Source organism: Mandrillus leucophaeus, unplaced genomic scaffold (genome assembly GCF_000951045.1).
Source record: "Mandrillus leucophaeus isolate KB7577 unplaced genomic scaffold, Mleu.le_1.0 Scaffold758, whole genome shotgun sequence".
NCBI lineage: Eukaryota > Metazoa > Chordata > Mammalia > Primates > Cercopithecidae > Mandrillus > Mandrillus leucophaeus.
In genome coordinates, this window is record NW_012108230.1 from 1,326,269 (window position 1) to 1,351,969 (window position 25,701).

At 38.5% G+C, this 25,701-nt stretch overlaps 1 protein-coding gene and 1 long non-coding RNA gene across 8 annotated transcripts in view; one reads left to right on the top strand and one right to left on the bottom strand.

Annotated features, from left to right (window-relative positions):
- Positions 1–389: 389 nt before the first annotated feature.
- Positions 390–8,258, bottom strand: SLITRK5 (SLIT and NTRK-like family, member 5). Of its 7 annotated transcripts, none has more exons than XM_011966351.1 (2): positions 7,153–7,696; positions 390–4,628 (listed from the first exon to the last, which is right to left on the bottom strand). In XM_011966351.1, exon 2 carries the CDS (start codon positions 4,618–4,620, stop codon positions 1,744–1,746), a length of 2,877 nt encoding a protein of 958 aa, XP_011821741.1. In that variant the 5' UTR covers positions 4,621–4,628; positions 7,153–7,696; the 3' UTR covers positions 390–1,743. The 7 variants fall into 7 exon arrangements, with proteins under 7 accessions (XP_011821741.1, XP_011821742.1, XP_011821743.1 ...); XM_011966352.1 differs by lacking the exon at positions 7,153–7,696 and adding an exon at positions 7,770–8,258 and having other exon boundaries at positions 1,361–4,628; XM_011966353.1 differs by lacking the exon at positions 7,153–7,696 and adding an exon at positions 6,406–6,958 and having other exon boundaries at positions 1,361–4,628.
- Positions 8,259–8,696: 438 nt separating this feature from the next.
- The window catches only part of LOC105529252, a 252,864-nt gene continuing 235,859 nt past the window's right edge, over positions 8,697–25,701 (top strand). The window contains exons 1-2 of the long non-coding RNA XR_001004483.1: positions 8,697–9,163; positions 20,471–20,473. This is a non-coding gene — a long non-coding RNA (uncharacterized LOC105529252). The remainder of the gene's footprint in view (positions 9,164–20,470; positions 20,474–25,701) is intronic.

Genomic DNA, 25,701 nt, shown 5'->3' on the forward strand with positions numbered 1-25,701 from the left:
TGTAGACTGAATAAATAATACTGATATGGCAAGTACATCATATTAAGAGAAAAGTGAATATGCAATATATTACTTACCATGCACCACGTAGCAGATGAATACTTCAGTGAGGAAACAGTTACATCATTGAAAATATAATAAACACATTAAGTGACACATTTAGAAAACCATACTTCCCTGAACCAACAAAGGCATACATTACATATATATGTAATATATGTTATATATATATATATGTATACTTTAAAATTTTGCTAATTAGGGGAAAAACATTTTGTATTAGGAATAAAGTTTAGGAATTACTTCCTAAATTGTTAATGGTGGAGATTCTATCAATCACACATAGGTAAGTATTTTGCACCTTAAATAATCATTACTTCCATCCCTCATTTTTGACATAGTTATCAAGTGTTTATTCAGAAACTATTTAAAAAATTACATGTGCTGGGATACATATGAGACTGTAACAACAGTAGCCCCATCTTACAGAGATCCTGTTTGTCATTATCATCATTGCTTGCTGCCCACAGGGATAAAGACATCGTATAGAGACTTGTACAGTCCATGATTTGGTCTTCTGAGGTGCCAGTACATGTGGATCTGTACAAATGCAACTGGGTTTGGTTAAACAATCGAAAATCGGCTACAATAGTAGTCAAATCAACATGTCATTTTGGTTCACTAATAAAAATAACTTTCAAATCTTTTCTAATAAAACCCAAAACTTTCACACAATTCACACTGGAATGGCCCAATTAATTGCCCTATTTTTTTTTTTTTTAAATGCATTGGGATACAATCAGATCTTTCTTCTTAAAAAAAAAATACAGATTCAATTGGGTGGGTTGCATTGGCTTTTAAAGATTTTGCCATTAAATTCTCCACATTTTTAATGATTGAAAATGCCTTCCTGATACCACGTCAGTTTTAGAAATGCAGATCCTAATACAGTGCGACACCTCTGCAAAATCATAGGCTAAAGTGAAGGAAAGAGGAATGCTAAATGTGCATATAAAAATAGGTGCTACAATAAAATATTTGTATATTTCATCAATAAGTTATTTTGACTAATCAATTATGGATCATATAGCTCTGTAATTTTAATGATTTGTCCACATCTATGGTGATCCTTTACAGGATCACAGTATTTTTTTAAATTCAAATGTCCAGAATGCATACAAACACATCCTTTAAAAACGAAGAAAAGGAATGAGAAGGGAGGGGAGGGAAGGAGAGAAGGAGAGGGGCGGAAAAGAGAACACATTTCCTATTAAACTTGGGGTGTGCTAATTTCTCCACAAAAGCCAGTTAGACCCACCCATGGCTTAAAAGGGGAGAAACGGAGGTGGGGCGGGAGAAGGGGGGAGGAAGCAAAAGAGGAAGAGTAGAATCTATGCTCTGCCATCATCCACCATTCTTAGCACTTCCAACCACTACAAAAATGACTGCGGCCTTTCACAAATCACCCGCGCAGCAAACTGCCCTCCTTAAAGCCCTTCTCCACACCTGCCCCACACGCAAGAAGAGAAAGTGATGTGCCCAGTTTACACAAATGTTTCCCACGTGTAAATTTTAAAGGAAATTGCACACCCTTTTCGTATCTTCCACCGAAGCTGAGAAATCCCGTGCCAAGGCACTTCACCCTAAACGTTGAAACAACACAATTAATCAAATGTGTTCACCGTGTGTGTCGGCTTGCTTGTTTGTTTTAAATGCAAAAGCTCCAAGGGAGTTTCTTTGCTTTTAGAACTGGCTAAATGTGGTCTGTTTTTCCAGCACTTCGAGGTAGTCCGGCTCAACGTTTAGTTTTGCTTTTAACTCCAGATATTCGTTCCGGTTGGGTTCTACAAAGACAGCACTCGGGGGGCTGTAGAGCACCGGTTCCCGTAGCCTGCTGTCCCCTGCCCCCGGATGCAAATACTGATGGGGGCGTCTCAGGTCATAGTTGGGGGAGAAAGTGTAAGCAGCGGTGCTGCACGGGAATTTGGGATATTCCGGGAGGCTATTGCCGGCGGGGGTGGTGGAGCAGTGTTTGTCTGGTTCTAAAATGCCCCTGTAAAAGCGGTCGGCGTCCTGCACCGGCGACAGCAGGTCCTCCCGGGGCTCGATGGTGCTGACGCTGTAGGCGGGGCTCCGCAAGTGGTGGCTTTCCCGCCTCTCCTCCTCCCCGGGCTGCAGCTGCAGCTGCGGCGGGGGCTGCTGCTGTGGCTGCTGCGGTGGCGGCGGCGGCTGCTGCTGCTGCTGCAGGTGGTGGTTGCTGCTGTAGGTGACCTTGAGCTCGTGCAGGTCTTTGTAATCCTCTACGGAGTTGCCCTCTCGGGAGCGGTAGATGGGGTTTTTGCACATGTGGCCCAGTGGGTGGGGGATGTATTCATACACGTGGCCCGCGGGCGTCTTCACCTTGGGCAGCGCGGGCCCGCGGTGATGCACGTGCGCGTGTGGGTGGCCGCCCGCACCGCCACCGCCGCCGTACACGCTGTACTGCATGTTGAAGGAACTCACGTCGGAGTTGTTGGTGCTGGTGTGGTCGCTCTGGTTCTTCTTCCTACGCTTCATGACCAGCACGAAGAGCCCAGCGGCCACGAAGACTGACATGATGAAAACCAGCAGGAGGCTGAGGATTAACACAGACAAGGGCACCGACGACGCCCCTCCGCCTGCGCCCAAGCCCGCGGGGGCCCCGGTGCTGTTCAACCGGACCGCAGGAGTCACCGCGCTGGTCCTCGCAGGGACCTGGATGGAGGAGGGTGTGGGCGTGGAAACCACTACATCTGAATAGTCAGGGCACAGCAGCTCCGACTTAATGGAGCGCATGTCTGTCTCAGCGAATTTCTTGGGCGCCTTACAGATCACCTCGTCCACTAGGACGCCCACTTTGAGCTGCTCCACCCACAGCTTCATGCCCACAATGTCGCAGGTACAATCCCAAGGGTTGTCATGGAGGTCGATTTGGATGAGTGACTTCAGCTGGTCCAAAACTCCACTCACCGGCAAGGAGGTGAAGTGGTTACTCCTCAGGTTTAGCCTGAGGAGGGTCAGGCCAGAGAAGACGCCTGAGGGCATGGCCTGCAGGAGGTTGTTATTCAAGAATAGCAGCTGGAGGTTTGGGACTGGGTCAAAAGTTCCAGACTGAATCTCGCGAATGAGATTGTACTGGAGGAAGAGATACTGCAGGCTCTGCAGGCCGTAGAATAACTCCGGGCTTAGCCTCTCGATCCTATTGCCATTCAGGTACAGGCGCCTCAGGTTGGTGAGATCCCCGAAAGCGCGGTCCTGTATCATCGAGATGCGGTTGTTCCCCAGGTGCAGGAGGTCCAGCCCCGTGGCCTCCAGGAAGTCTGTCCTGCGCACGACAGCGATATAGTTCTCTGTCAGATACATTTTCTTGGGGTTGTAGGGCTTGGGCTGCAGTTCAGCGATGCTCTCGATCTTTCGCTCCTGGCAGTTTACGTTGAGGCCCAGATCAGAGATCTGCAGGTTGCAAGTGCACGCGGTGGGACACTCCAAAGGCACCGGGGATTTGGTCTGATAGGCGATGCTGGGGCCATAGTTGCTGTAGCCCAAGTCCTTGGAGGGCTGCCGAGAGGTGGGGCGCACCCTGGGCTTGTTGGGTTGGCGGGTCCCCTTAGGGGGCTTCAAAGGGGGTTTGTAAACAGCAGAGGAAGAAGTGGCCACAGAATTCACTGAGGCCGGGGTGGTGTGTAAATACCCCGTGGTGCTCAAAGGCGTCTGCGGCCTCATCTCGTAGTCAGAAATAAGTCTCCTTGGGCACAGTTCCTGCTTGGATACTTCATCCAAGTCCCTGCCGTGTAAGCGGAAGGGGGTCTCACAAACCACATCCCCCACCAGGGCTGAGTAGGAGATGCTGTCCAACCAATCCTTTAGAGAGATCAGCTCACAAGAACAATTCCAAGGGTTTTCCTCCAGCTGTAGCTCCACAACTTTATCCATGTGCTGTAAGAGCCCCACGTAGGGCAGAAGTTTCAGCCTGTTCCCCCGGAGGTCCAAGTGCGTTAAGGGCACAAAACGGAAAAGATTGTTGGGTAAACTGGACAAAAGATTGTCATTGAGGATAAGCACCTGCAACAAATGCAGTTTCCCAAAAGCATTGGGTTCAATGACGCTGATGTAATTGTAATCGACCTGTAGGTACTCCAGGTTCTCCAAGCCAAGGAAGGTATCATCTCGCAGAAGTTCCAGTTTATTATTGTTCAGATGCAATCTCCTCAAACCCCGTAGCCCATGGAAAGCCCCGGTCTCAATGTCCTGGATAACATTGCTACCCAGATGCAAAATTGAAGCCCCAGTGTAATTGACAAACTCATTGGGATAGAGACGGTTCAAAAGGTTTCCGGACAACAAGAGGTGGTAGACTGGGAAACGGGGAGGGCTAATTTCAGAGAGACTGATGATCCCGCGGTTTTCACAGCTCACAGTTAAAATGCCGTCCTTTTCCTCACAAGGACATGCATTGTCACAGATTTCCCCATAATAATCGATGGATTCTGCACACGAAAGGACGAGAGATGTTACAGCAAACGCTAGAGTCTGCAGCATCCAGCTATGCATTTTTCTGTGAAGGTCCTGTTCCAAAGTTACTGGGGGGCAGCAAGTGTGCATTTTACCTCCTGTAAGGGAGAGAGAAAACAAGGAAACAACAGAATATGACAAAAATTTAAGGGATCAGTCAGAAAGTCTCTCTCTTAATATTATTACTCTAAAACCCAAAAGGAAGAGATATAAATGACACACCCCCCCCAGTGAAACATTGACATTCTCCAGATTTTATTAAAATCTATTATACATTTTGATTTAACAGTTGATTTCATTTTTTTTTTAATGAGCACACCACAAATATGCTGTTCCCTACAAGAAAAGAGCAGGTTAGATAAAGTCCCATTTTAGTTTTCTCTGCTCCCCCCTTTTCAAAACCAATCCATAAATATACATAAAATGGCTGTCAGTTCAGTTTCATGGTTCTAATTTAAGAAAAAAGAAGCACCATTTTACAAGGTTCCCCACCTCACCTATACCCAGCCCCCTCCCCCCTTTCTTTCTTTCAGAACCTCTTCAGTTAACAGTTCACCATGAAGGTCTCTTATTTTCACAGAGAGGCAAGGAGCCAAGATACTTGGGGTATTTTAAACCATCGCTAGAAATGCCACGGTGGGAACCTAAAGGATACTTTTCAGAGGCAAAAAGGGTGTAATATAATGCATCAAAGGAGCCCCAAGAAGCTCTTAGATCACCAATTGTCTTCCGGAGCTTTGAGTAAGGAGAAAAAGGAGAACGCATTTGCTTTGATGGTGGACTTCACTACCACGCTATTAAGCACATCAGCGTCCTAATTGCATGCACGGTGCCACTTAGCAGCGCTTCCCTGAGAGCGCCCTGCGACCACTTCTCATTGATCATGTCAGCGACGCTACCAAACCGCATCTTTAAGCCACTGAAATAGTTCTGCACGACGGATTACAAAGAACTCAGCGAAGGTATCTGCAATCTCCGAATACCTCCTGATGCCTAGAGTTTAAAAAGGACGTTCCTACCGCTTACTGGGAATCAGTAAACCAAGGATCAGTGCCAAAGCCTCGCTTACCTTGGGCTCCGCGTCTATTTGCAACGGTAATAGCAAGGGTTGCACGGAACTACCACCTCGACAGCATCCCCATCTTTGGAGTTGCTTATTACATTTAATTGTTAACGCTCCCCTCTCTCCTTTTTTTAATCTCAGGGAAAGGACGCCTGGGTTGATTAAAAGGCAAAATAGAAAGGTGGGAGGGAGAACTGTAAGTGACTTAGGCCAGTTATTTAATATACGAATTTCATCTCCCACAGGAATCAATGTGACCCCCTCCCCCCCTTTTTTCTTGCTCTCTTTTTGTCCCCTTGAAGGCTTCCTTCCACTTCCTACTTCTGATCAACAGCAGCACTCTTAAAGGAAGGACATAAATGGAATGAGCGTGTGTGAGTGTGTGTGTGTGCGCGCGCGCGTGCACGCTGCGTTGGTTAATGGGGTGGGGGACATTTGATAGAAATGCTGGGCTCTAGGAACCTACGCCTTTTCTCTGGTCAACCTTGCCTTTGCCTCACTTCCGAAGTCTAAAATCAAATTGCAACTCCAAACTAAAGCCAAGATGTTTCCGAGACAGCGGTTTCAAGCCTGGAGACCTTGCTCCTGATCCCCAAGTCGACTCCAGCCCGCGTTCTTAAACACCCCTGCATTCACACGCACATGTACCAGTGTGCCTGCGAATCATTCACGTGTGGCCACCCAGACGTGTCGAGACGAATCGGAACCATAGTGCATAAACCTCGCAAGTATTCCCGACCTCCCAACGCAACGGTAAACGTCTCCCGGCTTAAAAGCGGCAAAAACATCCCCAGTGAAAGTAAAACGTTTACCTTGAAATTTCAGTTCTCCGCTGGATCAAATCCGCACATCCATTCAGCGAGGTTGGGTCCCCTCCCCCTCCCTCCCTGTGCTTCCCCGCCCCCATTCACCTCCCACCCCATCTGAAAGCCCATTGCAAATTCTGTCCAGCCAGTATTAAACTCCAGCGTTTACAACTTTAATTCAGTTCTAGTTAGCAAGGATCGAAGAGCTTCCTCTCAACCCACCCCCTTTCCCCTCCTCCTTGCTAGCAAAGGAGACCAAAAATTTGAGAAAATAAAGTTGAATGAGCCTGGGAAGGCTGACATTCTGACGGGGAAACGCACCTCCGATGGAAATTCGCGGGTGCGCTGAACATTCTCAGATTCTCAGATTTTTTTTTTTTTCCTGGAGGGCGGGGGCGGGGGGATTATTCATTTTCTCCCAGAGAATTTAGGTACTGGATCACCGCCCTGTACGTCCCCGCATTAAGCAGCATGGAGCCACTCGTACTGGAGCCCAGCACCCAGGCCGAACCGGAGGCTCCGGGCACAGCTGCTCAAGCGGCCGCCCAGGCAGAAGCACCCGGAGTTCCAGGACGCGAGGCTCCCCCTCCCCCACCCCGCCCCAAAGAGAAGGAAGGGAAAACGGAGGAAGAAGGGGAGGGAGGAGATGGAAAGAAAGCCACCCCGCCACACACACACACACACACACACACACACACACACAGAGAGACATACACACGCGAACCTCTTTTGCAAAGTAAACGATAGACTTACCCCGTTTCACATCTCCAAGGCCCGCTCATCATAGCCATCCTTTAAAAACACACACATACACAAAAACCCTCTTTGGGGTATGCATTGGGTTTCTCAAGCCCAGGCAGGGCGAGGTGACCGCGAGTAGCTGGGTCCCAGAGGCTGGAGGAAAGAGGCGCCCGGACGCCTCCAGCCCGGGGCCGCCGCCGCGGTGGCGACCGCGGGTTCCGGGGCTCCCCAAACGACTCTCCCCGGGTCTCTCCGCGGTAGTCGGAGCGGGCAGCAGGGTTGGGTGGGGAGAAGAGCGGGGGGCGATCTGGAGCGGCGGGATAGGAAGGCAGCGGGAGGGGGCGGCGGAGGTCCGGCTGGAGAGGCGCCTCGCGGTAGGGGCCGGGAGCCGGAGCCGGGCGGGGCGGGGAGGGGGAGCTGCTGGGAGGGGAGGCACGGAGCGGGAGGAGGGGGACGCGGAGAAGACTGCCTGGCACCGCCGGCCCCGCCAACGTGACGGTCAGCCCCGCCGAGCGCTCGCACCCGCTCACACTCATGATCACTCGCACACTTGCTCCAATCCGTGTTAAGGCGCGATCGCGGGGTCCCTGGCAGCCTTCGCTGCACCCTCCCCCAAGTGGGGTACTCACAGTTCCCATCTGCAAAGGGGGCAACTTTCTCCGACCCAGCTGTGGCCGCCGCCCCCTCCAGCCTCCTCCAGCTCCTCGCACCCTCGGGCCTGGGTTCGCGCCGGCCGGCCCTCCCCTCCCCCCTCGGCTCTCCTCGCGGTCTTCACCACATTCCCCCCTGGTCAGTGGCGCACGCCCGGGGACCAGCCAGAGGGAGCGGGTCGCGGGGGTGTGCATGCATCTCCCGCCTTCTTCTTGCAGCGCACACTGTACATGGTAGTGAGGGGGCGAGCGAAGGTGGCACCGGCCCCTCCGCTGCTCCAGCGAAGGCGGCGGCTGCAGCTCCTGCTCTGTCCTCCGCCCCCAGCGCAGCGGCGACCACCTCGTTGGGATCCCGCCGCCGCTGTCCCCGCGCCGAGCCAGCCGCCGCCGCGGCCCCTAATTAGTATTTGAGAGGCTCCCTCATCCTTTTGGCAGTTTCATCCCTCACGGTGTTTGCAGGTTTTTTTTTTTTTTTTTTTTCTGTATCCCTTCCCCAGATGCGGCGCACAATCGTCATTATTTGGAACTCTCTATCACCGACATCCTTTGGGGTTTCTGGGGGAAGAGGAGGGGGGGCGGGCAGGAACCGCGTCGTTCTATGCCTGTGGCTTGTCCTGGCAGCACGGTGGCTCTAAAAAAAAACTCCGAGAAAGTCGCGTCTTCCTCCCGGTCGCCGAGGAGGTGGCAACACGGAAAGCAACTCCGGGTCTCTGAGACAGCTGCTCCAGAGCGGGTGCAGGGCCCAGTCCAGTGCACTTGTTTATTGTCGCGCCTCTGGTGCGAGCCAAGCTGCAGCAGACATGGTGGGCCCGGGGCGAAGCGGGCGCTCGGTGGCCGATAGATGGCAGCCGAGGGCGAAGGCGTCCCTGGGCTAGGGCGGCGCAACCGGAGCCCCCTTGGATGTCACATTCTTAGGAGACAGAGGAGTCTTGGACCATGTGCGTAATACGAGCGTGGGACTGGACTGTGCAATTCTTGGATTGGGAAAGGGAGGAGTGGAAATAACCCCGGCGGTGCCAGGTTTGCTGGTGGTCAGGAACAGATGATTCCAGCTCAGTGCTGATCGCCTGCCTTCCTCCTGCCATTTAGAATGCGGCTGTCTCATGTACATACTGTTAAGGATCCTGGAAAAGGGAGTGGTTCCTCCTAGCTGCAAACAAGGGCGCTACTTTTCTTTTCTCTTTTTAATAGAATTACGTTTTATAGGTGTGTCTAGGCAACACAAGGGAATGTGAAAGACTGTCAGAGGGAATGTTTTTGAATACATTTGGTGTGTACTAAAAAGCTGGAAAACCCCTAAGTAAATGCAGTATCGATAGAAAGCGAGTTTCTTGAAGAGTCACCTGCTAAACTCTACTAGAGTCATCTCTACAGTAAGTATTCTTGGCTCTTTCCATGAAACCAGACACTTCCATCCCCAAAAGGGGGTCTTTACATTCATAAGACATGTTTTCAATGTTTGTAATATTAGACCTGCTGTTCATCAAAGCTATGAGAGAAAAGTTGATCATCATAAGTGACTCAGTGCAGACTGAGTGCACATGTGCCTGTTCCTTTGATAACTATGTAGTTAGTTTCTCCATGTAAATATATTTTACCCACTTTATTTTGGAAATAGTTGATATTGTTTTATTCTTAGTAATATTTGGGGTAATACTGTGTTATAATATTCTGGTTAATCATGTTTAATATTAATATAGAGTCCGATAGTATGTCTATGTTCTGAGACGTATATGTCTCTCAGGCGATGGGCATTGCAGTCTCTTGAGGTATTGCAATCTTTCTTGAACTTTCCCCTGCATATGTTGTGCAAATATATATTTTTTTACTTTATACCATAATTACTTTATTTGGAAACAATTTTGTTTGAGTGTGGGTTATATTCAAGGGAGAGGAAGGAAAGAAGTAATAGTAATTTCAGATAATAAAAACAAAGTCTTGTAATGGAACGTTTTATTAAATTTAGAAACATTTGACCTAGGAATGGTAGTCACTAGCTATAGATACATTGCATAAACAATTATAACTTACACTTCATCCACAAAAGACTTATTTCTGTATTTTTATTTAGTCATTAACTTTTAACACTATATAAACATTTTAGAAAATTTATTTTTAAGTGTAAAATTACTTCTATATTTTCAAAATGAAAATGTAATATTTAAATTTAAAATTATATAGGAATTACAGCCAGAAGCCTTTGGAATATAACTATTGAGTCCTATCAGAAACATAATTTTCAATATTGATTAACTTTGTAGAAGTCCTGAAAGGTCCTAAATTGTCTTAATCGATTATTTATTTTTTCAAAATAGCTTAAATAAAGCTATTGTATTTTATCACTGTTCTAAATCTTCATAATTGTATTCAATATTAAAGTTTAATTCATGGTTTTGTATTATTTTATTTTAAATACTTATTGTTCTAATTAAAGTAAATGTTATTCAACTAAGAAGTATTAAATATGTTTGGAATTAGTTTAAGTTACGGTTTTGTTGGAAACACTTATGCTAATAATCTAGTTTATCTCTTGTGGTTCAAATAAGTAAATGATGAAAACTTTCTACCATTAACTTAACAATAAGGGTTGCCCCAGAAGCCACCACTACCTTTTACCGCTAGGTGTCTCTGTAAGATGCTCTGCAAGAAAATGAAATTTTAGAAAATACTGTGGCATGAGTTCAGAACAGAAGAACACAAGAGCGAAAACATCACAGATATAAGGAGAAGCCTCAGTTATTAATCTGTTTCTTTATTTGCATTGAATGTTGACTATTGCTTAGAAAATATATAAATGAATTATATAAGAGTGCTCAAATATGAGCAAAAACTTTTACCTCACATGAACAAACGTATCTATGTTTTAGTCTATATTAAGCAACATATGGTCATATGTGTACACATGCTTTCAGATAGCACTCAGATACTGCACTTAATTACATAGATACATTTGGCCATTGTAAAATTAAATGATTGATCAAATATATCTCCCCAGAATTAAGTTTATTAATATTAAACATTATTTGATGGAGTTGGATGTGAAAGTCACATTTGTCCAAATGTTTGCAAATATATTTTTTCATATTAGAATTATCTATTGAGAGAGTATCATCATAAATGCATATCATGTGGGGAAATATATTTGGAAATATATTTGGCAAATATATTTGGCATTTATACTGCAAATGTAATTGTCATGATCAATTATGGTCATAATTTGATACCTGCAAATTTAAATTTAAATTTAAAACATAAGTAGCTTACTGGCCACTTAAAATTGACCGTATATTTTTGTAAATTTATATTTATTAATTTCTAGAATTATTATTTTAGTGCTTTATGAACACAAGAGGAATTATTATATTAAGTACATTTCTTAAGATAACACTTATCACATTTGTGTATCACCGTGTGTTATCTTTAGAATATTAAAATGCTTAGTCAAGAATTATGGTGCTTTAAGAAACAATCTAATGAGGATTATAAACAAGGAAATTCTTTATTAATCATTGCATGACTTCATAAGTATTGATCAACATCTATCTAAAGCCAGTAGAGCTTGCAATTTTGTTGCTGTTGTTGTTGTTAGCCTAACTGGTGAGTTAAGATTATGGAATTCTAATGCTAAATTTCTATTCCTCCATAGTAATGGCTAAGAAGTCTGTTCAACTCTATTTAATAAATGACACATTTTTCAAGTCTAAGTTAAGGGGCATATGTCTTTAAAGTTTTTGAAATTGAAATTTTATATATATCACATTCATATATATAATTATATATAATATATGATATATAAATATATATATCTTACATATCTAAAAGGAGAAAATAAAAGTTTCTTCTGGAGGAAAATAATGAGTCACCATTTATGATTGTGTCTCTATGAAATTGCTAAATTAAATAAGTATATAGCATTTGTCTTTGACATTTTCTCTAATACATTTAAAATTAAAAACAAACATCATGCAGTTATAATTATCAAAGTAAAAATGGCCAGCAAATATAATTTTGCTGAAATTATTTATGCACTTATAGACTTAATTATTCACAATCTTAGAAATAGACTCTCAGAGGCATTACAAAAGAATATACAACAAATAGCCAATTTTCTTCCTTGCCTCATGCTGTTCCTTGCACATACACTCTGGTATTTTTTGACATAATTACATATGAAAATATCCTTTTTGGATAACCAATTGGAATTATCTACAAAAATATATCTTTGGAACACCACTTTTTCAGAAAGTAGCCTTCAGGTGTGCCAAAGTAAGATATATAAAACACTATGTCAGAAGATATTATTTGTAACAGATGCTTGCATTTGAAAATGACTAAGAACAAGTTAAATGTCTGACTCACTGAAAAATCATACACATCCATCTATACCTTAGAATACTCTTCTACTTTAAACACCAGTTTGTATAGGAATACTGTTTTGCCATTTCTAGGAGTATATATAACATTACCTGTAATATGTGAGAGGCAGACTTTTTTCTGGAAAGAAATTAATACACACAAATCCAATAATAGTGTTTACCTTTTGGAAGAAGACTGGCACCTTAAATAGAATGGGAATTTGTTTTTCATCATATGCTCTTTTCTTTACTATTTTTGTTTTTTACAGTTTTGGTTTCTACTATATTTTGTTCAATTTTTACATATACATTCCCAATAAAAATTTATAAAAATGTGCACTTGAAAAATAAGGATATTTGGAAGGGTGATTTAAGAGCTTAGGAAGAGTTCAAGATGATTTCCTTAAATTCATCTCTATCCCATAGTTCCCAAATGGTTTTATTGTTCATGACACATTATTATCATTGGAGACACTGAATATATTTCTAAATGTGAGTGCCAATTAATTAGTTACAATAATTTTTCATCATTACTCATATGTGACATTCAATTCTAGCTACCAATATCAGCTAATAGAATGGTCATTAATAGAAGCTAGCTTTGTTATCTTCACTATTCAGAACCATGCTGTGTATTGGGAACATCAGTTTCATTTGATACTCTGGTGAGTGAAGAGGAAGATGAAAATGGCTCTGTTGAGAAGATAAGTGATTGCACTTGAAGTTGTCAGCAGCTGTTCTTTACTATTTACTGAAGAAAAGTGAGTGTAGTTGTGACATTTTAAATATACAAACTATCATCAGACCCTGTTAGAACAAAGGCTACTGCCATCTGGCTTATACTAGCATTGAAATGCACACATTCCACTGGAAATGAAGCAGTTTCATAAAGTAATCAGATTAGCTTTTCTATGTAACTCTCTTATTAGTGCTATGATTTGTCTCTTGGGACCCATTGATCCTTGGTTCTCGCACATTTCTAGTCATTTTTAGAGAATAAGTCTAAACAGGCATTATGTTATGCCTATATTTTCTGTGTTATTTCTGTTTTTTTTTTTAACAGAGAAAAACAATTAATTATCCTAAAACACAGTCAAATTACAACAATTTAAGAAGAACCATTGCTAATGAAAAAATATCTAAATTGACTGTACTACATTCAACTTTGCCAACTGGAATCCTTCATTCAACAGAAGACTCTCATAATCTCTTCATCCCCTCAAAATGAATCAGCCTTTTCCCCAACTCCAATGCTTTGGTTTCCACTGCTCTTTTATCTGTCAGACTTTTCATTTTTCTTTTACCTACTGTTCTAGAGAATTCTATGTAAGTCCTTTCTCCACCTGAAGAAATCTTTCTTATTCTTTCTAACAGTGAAGACTTGCTTATCTAAACATTCCCTTGCATTTTTAAACACTTGATCTGCACAATGTTCTATTTCTTGCTTAATGTGTATTTTTCTTCCAGACTACATTATCATTACTTATTTTGAAAACAGTATATGGTATCCCTTCAATAGCAAGAAAAATGAGCTCCAGAAATCTCTTTGTATATACAAAATACTTGTTCATTTACGAATTTATTAATTCAACAAATATTTATTTAGCGCCTAAAATGTGCTAGATCCTATCTCTTGTATTTGAGATGAAAATAGTTGATTCATATCCGAATGCTTACAGAGATGTTTGACTTTTTGTGAATTATCTACTTTCTCTCTCAAAATTAATGAATTATAATTTATGCAATAAAATTATATTGCATAAATTGTATTCTTGAATAATATTTATTGTGGCATATGTTCAGCAAACCTCTACAAGAGGCTGTTCAATAGAATTTTCTAAGATAATAGAAATTAACTGTATCTGTGCAATCCAATGTGATAGCCATTGGCCACATAAGGCTATTGAGCAATTGAAATATGAATGATACCTTTCGGTAGGTGGTAGCTTTAAAAAATGAAATGTGGATGATATGGCAGAGGAACTAAAATTTTATTGTTATTTAAATTTGACTGATTTAAATTTAAATAGCCACCTGTAGCTAGTGGCTACCATATTGGACAGTGCAGGTCTAGAATATAAATTCCTAGAGGATTGAGACTGTGTTTCTTGTGCACTTTCTGGGATACCTTGGAAATTCAATCAATATGAACAGCTGCACTCATAAGTAATGATGGTGATTATGACATCCTCAATAAATAAGGGCAATTATGATTCACATTTGGCAAGAGGCCTGATTTGCATTCTGTTTAGAGTCTCTATTCAATTCTTTCAAATTGCATTCAATTGAAGGCCTCTACTATTCTTTTAAAGATTTCAAGGCACTTTACAAGCATTTCAAAATTCTTCATTACACCCTTATTATACCTCTATAAAGAAAGAAAGGTAGATTATTTTAAATCAATAGAATTTTATTAGAAGATAAGTGCCTTTTTATGCATGGCAAAGTAGTCTCTAAAGTACTTTTCTCTAGATCACACAGTGGGATGTTAGTAGAACTGGAAAAGAAAATACCAAATCGGTATTTTGCTTCAGGAATTATCTAGGATAGGTTTTGTGTGCCAAAAAGACTCTAAAAAAACTGCACTTGAATGTGTGTATTCCATCTATTTTAATACCAAAACATGATTTTAAAGTTTAGTGTTGTTTTGTACAATTGGAGTGGACAGAGTTTGAACAGCAAATTATAATTAACTAATTTACAGAATGCTAATATGGTCTCTAATTTCCATGAAAAGCTCAATAAACCTCAGTTTTAATAAAATGACATTTATAAATCTGATACAAAGACATAATGACCTGATAATGAGTCCCATTCAGAAGTTATAATTTTTTAAGGTTAGATTGTGTTTTTCATCAATCTATTTAAAATATTCATCATATTAGTGGCCTTTATTTCCAACAATATACTTCTTCCATAGACAAAAACCAATATAACTTTAAAGGAATCACACATTGCTTAAAGGCTTAAGTCCAAAATAATTAGGAAACCACTAGGCCTAGTCATCAGTAAAGTGTTTCTCCAAGACCTTGAATTCATTCTTGGCTCTGGCTTTGTATCATTTGCGCCTCTGCATAAATGAAAACATTTCCTCTGGGTAGATGGTAAAGTTAATGTGCTATGTCTTCAATGGACTATATAACTATCACACTGGTTAATCAAATAATAAATATTAAAATGTAAACTCCTTGGAAAAGTATAATATAATTATTAATCTGGTACAGGCATGGTGGCTCACTCCTCTAGTCCCAGTACTTTGGGAGGTCTAGGTGGGAGGATTTCTTGAGGCCAGGAGTTCAAGACGAGCTTGGGCAGCATAGCAAGACCCCATCTGTACAAAAATAAAAATAAAGAAAAGTAGTTGAGTGTGGTGGTGTGCACCTGTAGTTTTAGCTCTTCAGGAGGCTGAAGTAGGAGGGTGCCTTGAGTCCAAGAGTTTTAGGTTGCAGTGAGCTATGATCTGGCCTGGGAAAGAGAATGAGATCCTGTCTTTCAAAAAGAGTTTTTTTTTTTGTTTTTTTAAATAATTATTATTAATCTTAACTTGCAGATTTTAAGTTATTCTTTTTTTTTTTTTTTTTTTTTTTTGAGATGGAGTCTTGCTCTGTCACCCAGGCTGGAGTGCAGTGTCGTGATCTCGGCTTACCGTAACGTCCACCTCCTGGGTTCAAGCGATTCTCCTGCTTCAGCCTCCCGAATGGCTAAGACTACAAGCGCATACCACCATGCCCGGCTAACTTTTTTTTTTTTTAAATGTATTTTTATTAGAGACGGGGTTTCACTGTGTTTGCCAGGATGGTCTCGATCTCCTGACCTTGTAATCCGCCCGCCTCGGGCTCCCAAAATGTTGGGATTACAGATATGAGCCACCACACTCAGCCCATTTTATTCTACTAGTGATCTTTATTTAAACAGATATTGGTAACTGGATGGTAAATTCATGAAAGGTTACCTCTGAAAAACACACCTGTGCCAGCTCAGTTTTTGTTTAATAGTACATGATGCGTTTTTATTTTTCGATTAAAAATATTCCATCAATCTAATGAAGATTTTTATAGTGACACAAAATTTATAGTTATTGTCCTGTAGCATGCTATGATGTATGCTGCAATTTTAATTGATTATTATAATTCTCAATGAACAAATAACCAATTTTGATTTAAATCACCAGTATGAGATGCATGATTCATTCTAAAATCAATCTAGGTCTTCAACTGCTTTATTATATGAGTAGTGACTGCTATACAAACAGACTTTAACCAATTAAACTACCGCTTATTCATGACATCTGAGTATTTTCATATTTAAAAATATTTCACTATAGCATAGATATAGTAGCATTTAATAGTAATGTATTACGTAGAGAAAGGTAGGCCTAAATTCATTTGTCCTTCATAATAGGAATCCATTTGACTGAACTTTTTTGATATGTAATGTGATGATTTTTTATCTTTTCTGAGATGAAGTCTTGCTCTGTCACCCAGGCTGTAGTGCAGTGGCGTGATACTGGCTCATTGCAACCTCCGCCTCCTGGGTTCAAGCAATTCTCCTGTCTCAGCCTCCCGAGTAGCTGGGATTATAGGCATGTGACACCACGCCAGGGTAATTTTTATATTTTTAGTATAGACGGGAATTCACCACGTTGGCCATGCTGGTCTCGAACTCCTGACCCTGTGATCCTCCAGCCTCAGCCTCCCAAAGTGCTGGGATTACAGGCGTGAGTCACTGCACCCGGCATAATGTGACTTTCTTCAGCTACGGTTAACACAAGCATTCACAGGCAATGCACACTTTATTTATAATTCAAAGTCAAAGGTAAATAAAACATACACATACATACATATAATCATTTACTATTACCAGATATTTTATGTAGATTGTCTCATTTTTTCATTTCATTATTATAATGATTTCATGAGATGTTATTATTACTTACAGATGAAATGCTGAGTTTCAAGGTACTTGGTGATATTCCATATTTCATACAGACAGTAGATAGCAGACTATGCTATGAATTACACAAACTCTTAGTGTCTATTTGCCTTACCTATGTTAGTTCAAATTAATACCTTTGAACTTTGTTATCAGTTAAAACAAACAAAAGATACATTTATTTTCAGTAATTAGTCTCCATAAGGATACTTTCTAAGTGATTCATCATTTCTATCATGTCAGATATATTTTGAGAAATGAAACAGCGAAAATACATTTCAAAATATTAACATATACTATTGCTCTTTTAATTATAATAATAAAATTGATATTAAACTGATCATGAATATATTTATAAATAGGCTGTTTCTATATGGATCTAACTTAGGAATATCAAGGATATTATTAACTACCAGAAATTGTTAGAGTAATTCAAATATATTACTCTAACAAATTAATAAAATTAACTTACAAGTTAATAAAACAACACTTGCTTGTATACATACAGTATGCTTTTTCCTTAAGTGGAATATGCAAAAATAGTTTATTTGAAGGGGAATCCCTTTCATGCTTAAGTTTAGGCACATAAACTCATAATCCTTTCTGACATAAATATGTTATGTAAATAATTTTGAATTGAGAATTTTGTGACACATATTTTCTATTTTTTTCAAAAGTATACATGCGGTAAGATAATCCCATAACTAAGTTTCTCAATAATTTAAAAAAAACTTATGGTAATATTAATCACAAATGACTAATAGACCCTATAAATAGCTAAATTTTACTCTTCATTTTTAAACATCTGACAATCTTCTTGAGCATCGATGTCATGTAGTCCAATTTTGTTATGAAGATTAGGCATGAATCTCCATAAAACTCAAAAAAAGAGTGTTGGTGCATATCATTATTTCCTCAATAAAAGTATAATCATATATGAAAAGATTTGACATAATCATGAATCTCCAAATACTGAAATTTTGTAAATATTAGGTTCATCACTATCACCTCATCTATTTATATCAATGTTGAAATAAATACATGTATAGTAAAAGAAAGCACAAGCATATCTCCACCTTAGCAATTCATGATGTTTCTGACCACCTTCTCCTAATATGCACTCAGAGAGCTGCAGGGGCCCTTGAGAATGCATCTTGGAGCTCTTCCAGAAACTCTGAGTCAAAGAGCAAGTCTGCATTCACAAAGAAGCATTCACAGCTGTCAGAAGTTAAATGTCCATGAGACTCTAGTACAGCTGCAGTCCTTCCAGTACACTGACAATGACTGTGGAAACTAGAATTTGATAACTATTTTTTTCCATGGGAAAAATATCACACAAGAGTGATTACTCTTGGCCTGACAGATAATAAATAATTATGAATTCACAGCACATGAAGCATCATTGTCCTTAAAACATTACTTTGCCTGCAGTGTTTTTGCAGCTAATTTCCACTACCAGAGAAAGTACTCTTGCTGCAATAAACTGTCAATGAACTTCTTGTAGGCAAACACCTGCAGACACCTGCTGGCAGCTGGTACATAATATTTAGGATTTCAGGAACTGCAGCATAAGCCAAACCCACAAAGCAGTACTGGGTGGGAGTGAGTGTGTGAGGGCACGCATGACTAGAGGAATGCACGCATGAACAGGTATTTTCGGTTTCTATTTATACTTGATAAAGTGAATAGACCGACTTTTCTTCACAATTGTGTAATATAGCTGAGCAGACTAATACAAAAAGCAAGCAACATTTGCAAATAAAGTTTTCAATTTGAGCTAATGTATTCCAATTTATTATTAGGTCTTTTCAAGACCAATGATTACTATGTTGAAAATATTTAACCATATGCTCTATATGTCCATAGAGATAAAAAGTCATCCACACTTTGCATTCCTTTTTTAAAAAAAAAAACACTTAATGTTCTTTTAAAAATAGTTCTGAAGAATTCTAAATGAGATTTGAAATCTCTGTTTCTGTAATAGTTTAGGTGAGGTCCAAAAGGAGGTAAGTAAATTAGCTCATGTTAGATATCTATTCAACATTATGGCTGAATAAAGGAGCCCATTTGAAAATGTATTGGTTTTTAATTGTCATATCAATTAGCACATCAATAGTCCCTGAATATAAAAATCTGATTCCCAACACTTAGTGAATTATTGAAGATTAACTTAAAGGATTTTTAAATCACTTCCCAAAGTAAAAATCATTACAAAATTTTTCAAATGTCAATTTTTTACTATGTTTTGGCCTTGTTGGTATGACAAATGATGAAGAAAAATGGAAACTCAGTTGCTTTGAATTTTAGAAGTGGCAGGGCCCATAGAGATCATGGAATACTACACTCTAAAGGAAACAGAAAGTGTAAATTCTTTAATAAAGTGTCACTCCTATAAATAGTTACTGGCAAATTGGATAGATCTCCCAATTTTCTGCCTCCTTGGTCAGTGTACCTCACACTGAAGGAAAATGTGTAGCTAAGTTAAGTTGATAACTTATTCTGAGAAGCACAATAATAAAAATAAAACACGACAGGCCCCAGTGTGTGATGTTCCCCTTCCTGTCCTAGGGTGGTGGGGAAGGGGGAGGGACAGCATTAGGAAATATACCTAATGTAAATGATGAGTTGATGGGTGCAGCACACCAACATGGCACATGTATACATATGTAACAAACCTGCACGCTGTGCACATGTACCCTAGAACTTAAAGTATAATAAAAAATAAAAAAATAAAAAATAAATAAAAGTAAAACTCTACCTCAGGTCCCATGCTGTGTTTTGGCAGCATTCCATGTCATTTGCATAAGACCTTCTGATACAGAATGGATTGGATTACTCTAAAATTGTCTTACACAAAGTGAGCAATAGGTAAGCTGTTAAGTTTTAGTCCTGACATGTGTGTTCACTGAGGGAAAAAAAAATCAAGCAGATATATTGATCAGCTTTGTGGAGATACAGTTTCTCAGAGATTAAAATGCCTTTCACGTTTGTTTACACACACACTAATTCATGTATGTTAGATTATGCTTAGGCTATCCTTACTTTGATTAGTGGACTCCTCTGTACATATCCAGTGTCAACTAATGCATGCAAGGCTACCTCATTTTGGATTATTTTGGTGAACTTGATAATATTTTAACAAGACAATTAAAATGTAGACTTTTCTAAATGGCATTCTAGAAAGGTGCTTATATAAGGAGGTTGAATAAATGTCTAAAGTACATAGTGTTTTGTCTTTCAAATTATTGTTTAGGAAAAGTGGTTGAAGCTAAAAAAGTATTTTATTGCATTTTTAATTCAATAATTCTTTATGAAAATACAATATTTTCAAACATAGTAGTATGAGTCCTTTTGATTATCTCATTGCTTTTTACTACATGGACTTTTGCACAGATAGTGCAGTGATTAAACACAGAGGTGGGTGCAAACGTTCCTTAGGGTCTCAATCATATTTCTGCCTCTTAGTAGATTTAAAATGTTATTTATTGAAATAAATATCTTTGTTTCCTCATCTAAAATACGTTTAAAATATTAAAACCTACTTTTGTGAGAGGATTAGTTGAGATAATTCATGCAAAATATGTAACACACTTTCTAGCACGTTGTAGGTGCTAAATAAATGTTAGCTACTGTTATTGTTTTGCCTCTATATTATTAGTTGTTGGAGGTGTCAGTATAGTTTGAGTCTATTTGGTAAAGAAGCAGTTGGAAAAACAACATATGATATTATCAGACTTTTTCTTTTTCCAGAATAAGCATTATTCAAGAAAAGTTGCATTCATTTTTCAGCCGCCCCTGCTTAGTTATGGATTTATAGCATCAAGAGTCCACCATAAAATTAAGCCGTTGCTGGCTTGCAGATTTCTAGAGCTCCTTTTGGCTACTGGAATATTGGAATGAAAAAAAAAAAAAAAAAAAAAAAGGGAGTGCTTCCCAGACAGCACTTCTAATGATGAATTTTGTGAAACCCATGCATTCACATTGTTCTAAAAAATCTGGAGGACAGAATAGAGGAGAAACTACACTTTTGTATCTTGGGTTTACAAAGTCATGAATCCTTTACAAAGTTTATTGAAATTGTATGGGAAATTAAGTCAAGTTTGAGTATGACACATTTTGATATACTAAAAAGAAATTATAAGCAATTCTTACAACTGTCTTCATGATGAAGATACAATTTGGCTATATTTAAATTATCTGCAACATAACAATCAATATTTAGATATGAGAATAAAGGTCACTTTTTTGTATTGTACTTTAAGTTCTGGGATACATGTGCAGAATGTGCAGGTTTGTTACATAGGTATATACGTGCCATGGTGGTTTGCTGCACCCATCAACCCATCATTTACATTAGGTGTTTCTCCTAACGCTATCCCTCCCCTAGCCCCCCACCCCACACAGGCCCCAGTGTGTGATCTTCCCCTGCCTGTGTCCATGTGTTCTCATTGTTCAGCTGTCATTTATGAGAGAGAACATTCGGTGTTTGGTTTTTTGTTCTTGTGTTAGTTTGCTGAGAATGGTGGTTTCCAACTTCATCCATGTCCCTGCAAAGGACATGAACTCATCCTTTTTCATGGCTGCATAATATTTCATGGTGTGTATGTGCCACATTTTCTTTTTCCAGTCTATCACTGATGGGCATTTGGGTTGGTTCCAAGTCTTTGCTATTGTGAATAATGCTGCAATAAGTATAAGTGTGCATGTGTCTTTATAGTAGAATGATTTATAATCCTTTGGATATATGCCCTGTAATGGTATCACTGGGTCAAATGGTTCTCAAAAGAAGGTATTTATGCGGTCAACAAACATATCAAGAAAAAGCTCATCATCACTGGTCTTCAGAGAAATGCAAATCAAAAGCACAATGAGATACCATCTCACGTCAATTAGAGTGAAGTTTACTTTAATGGAAAAATTAAGAAAGTCAGTTGAAGTTACTAAGGATAGTAAGCTCTAATGTAAGTTAATTAATGTATCCTATGTATAGAACACTATATATGCATATTCATTAATTCAAATTATTACTCAGCTGCATTATTTATTGTTCTTGTCAGTATATCAGAGAAATGTTATGGTTTTGTCTGCTGTTTTAAATCTATCTATCATGTATGTATCATCTATCTATCTAATCTTTATGCACATTTATTTTTGCTTGTGTCATTTGAATTATTTCTGTAGTTCCTGAATTTGTTTTTAAAGCACACAGACTTACTAAGTTTGAACTATGTTATTTAATTTATTTTATAAGTACCTGTACTGAAAAAATACTATCGTTAAAGTGCAATTTTGAAGCAACGAATATGACTTTGAAAGTTAAATATACGAAAAGAATACTTCTTTTGAAGAAAATATTTTGGCCAGGGGTATTATGTTTGATTTCAAAAAGATTAATTTTGGTGCACTTGGCTTACATATACTACTTTTCACATTTCAGAAAGCTGTATAACTTCATTTTCATAGCCAGCTGTGCAGATGGATGGCATAGATTTTATATACACACAAACACATACGAATATAAACAGAGAATGAATTCAGATAAGAAATATATATATTTATATTTCACATATAGTATATATATGTATATACCATACAAATATGTATTTTATATTCCACCTGTGGTATATATATGTATATGTATATATCATACATATATGTATATGCCATACATATATGTGTCTGTATATATATCTATATACCATAGGTGGAATATAAAATTACAAAATATCAGAGCATAATAAAATGCACTTACCATGAATGTCATCCTGAATACTGATTTTTTTTTTTTGCTGTTAAATTCAAAGGACACTTGCCTCATGTATGAAAATAAACTCTTCATATGCTCTCACTAATCTGTAATTTCCTTGATAGTAACAAATATGTTTTACTAATTTTGTCTTCTAGCAGCCCAATTATTTTTTGAATTAAGTTCACATGATGATTATGATTTTTATATATCTGTTTATCATTTTAAATAACAATTAGTGTGTCCAAACATTAATTGATACTTTTTGCTATAAGAATAACCAGTGATTCTGATTTTACTGCATTTTTGGAATTGAGATATTGATATAATATTTATTTGCTTTATTATGTATATGAAGGTTATGTGTTGGGATAATATTCAGATAGCATGTTTAGACACAATCCCTAAGTTTATTTTGTCTATTCCTTGCTATTTTCTAAAACCCAATTGAAAGGATTTGTGCGTTTGTTTTTAGTTTTGCTTTTACAAATATTATTATCTATTTTTCCAGCCATATTCTTACAGAATACAGAATAGGACAGTCCTCAAAGCTTGGTCACATTAATGAGGAAGAGTCTGGGGGCCACAGTAGTTGTAGCTGTTGCAGCCCAAGACTTCTTTGAATCATCACGAGGGTTCCTGCCAGGAGAAACGCTTTAAAAATATATAGCCATTATACTTCCTGATTGGTTGATGAGGCAGGTTGTAGCTGAGAATTTAAGCCACTCTGTGCCAGCTTAAAAAGACTGCAGAAACCTGGTAGCTGTTAGAGGAATTACTGGAAGGGGCCATTCTTTGTCTGCTGTGAGGAATAGGTGACTCTAAAGTGCTCAGCTCTTGGCCTTCCAGAGTTTCTGAATTTTTAGGAAGTTTTAGGGTAGTCTGTTGAATGTTTTCATAAAATAGAATACTTTGAAATGCATTTGTTTGTTTTAGAAATACTATGATTCTGATTGTGTTATACAAAATAAAAATTGGAGGTCTGCCAACACATGCAGACTATATAAAGACACTTTAAGGGAAAGCGTAATCAGTAAGCAAGTCAGTTATTATTGTTAATCAAAAGTATTGCAGTCAAATTAGCAAAGGATAATACATTGGGTACATTTTCTTTGCACGGCAAAGGAAACAATCACTGGAGTGAAGAGATAATCTATTGAATGGGAGAAAATATTTGCACACCATCTGATAAGAGGTCAATATCTAAAACATACAAGGAATCCAAACAACAAAATAGCAAGAAAAAAAAACAATTTTAAAAAATAGACAAAAGATCTGAATAGACATTTTTCAAAAGAAGACATAAAGATGACTAGCAGTTTTATGAAATAGAGGCTTAGCATTGCTAAACATCAGGAAAAGTCTAATCAAAACAACAATAAGATATTACCTCACACCTGTTGAAATGGCTATTACCAAAAAGACAAAAGATAACAGTGTTGGTAAAACTATGGAAAAAAGGGAACCCTTCATTTGTGGAAATATGAATTAGTAAGATCATTATGAAAAAAGTGTGGAGGTTTGTCAAAAAATTAAAAATAGATCTCCTATATGATCCAGAAATCCCACTGCTGAGTTTATAGCCAAAGGAAATGAAATCAGTATTTCAAAAAGATACTTGCATTCCCATGTTTATTGCAGCATTATTCACAGTGATTAAGATATGGAAGCAATCTTAGTGTCCATCAACATGTGAATGGATACATAAAATGTGGCATATACAATTAAATATTATTTAACTGTAAAAGAAAGAAATCCGGTCATTTGCAACACCATGGGCGAATCTGGAAGACATTATGTCAAGTAAAATAAGCCAGGCACAAAGAGACAAATAATGCATGGTATTATTCATATGTGGAATCTGAAAAAGCTGATCTTATGAAAGAGTAGAATGGTGGTTACCAGACAGTGGGGCAGTTCGGAGAAGCGTTGCATTAAAGAATACATTGTTGGTCAAATAATGCATATTTACAGTTAGAGAGGAAGAATAAATAAGTTCGAAAGATCTGCTGTTCAGCATGGTAATGATATTTAATGACAACATATATTTTTTTGAAAGACGCTAAGAGAGGGGATGTTAAATGTTCTCATCACAAAAAAAAAACTCTGAGGTAATGCATTTGTTAATAGTCTAGATTTAAGAATTTCACAATATGTATATACTTCAAAATATAATGTTATACCTGATAAATATACACAATTTTATATGTCAGTTAAACAAATAAATTTGAATAAAGCACATACACTTGGATATATCCACGGGTCAAATTCAAGATATGCTAAAAAATTAGTTGCTTAAAGAATGATAAATATTAATCATTCTGACTTAATAGTCCTAAAGTTCTGTATGTACTTTACCTAACTTGGAAGAGTATGTATCGTGGAAATTTTGTTTCATCGGATTTTAACATAAAGCTCTCAGGTATATTTTCAAAACCCCATAGTTTTATTAAAAAACTGTATTCTCAGTCTTTATGTCTTTTAATTTCTAGTATATACTTTACCAAGTAACACTGCTTATCTGTGTTTATATTTTTGAAAATTAAATTCTATAAATCATTTACATATTTAACAATCATTTGCTAATCTCTTAATATGTGTAAAGTTCATTGTCAATTTTCAGAAAGAAATCAAATCAACAAAGATAAGATTACACCTTCAGAGAGCTCATGTTCTATATAGAAAAAGAAATATATAAAATGTGGTAAATTATGCATTCATAGTGCAACTAATATGGAAAAATACACTAATTTCACAAAGACTGTGAATTAAAAGTAAATCTCCATCAATCCTCTAATTACTAAAAATATTTTCTAATGATTTTTTAAGTAATGGATATAGAACATGAATATGTGCATGTACCTGTTCAAGTATATTT

Bases quoted from the DNA above. Each gene is read 5' to 3' on its own strand.
- SLITRK5 (XM_011966350.1), bottom strand. From the start codon at position 5,295: ATGCGTTCTCCTTTTTCTCCTTACTCAAAGCTCCGGAAGACAATTG. The intron at 4,629-5,249 runs GTGATCTAAGAG...TCTCCCTTACAG, and splicing joins AAAGCTCCGGAAGACAATTG to GAGGTAAAATGCACACTTGC.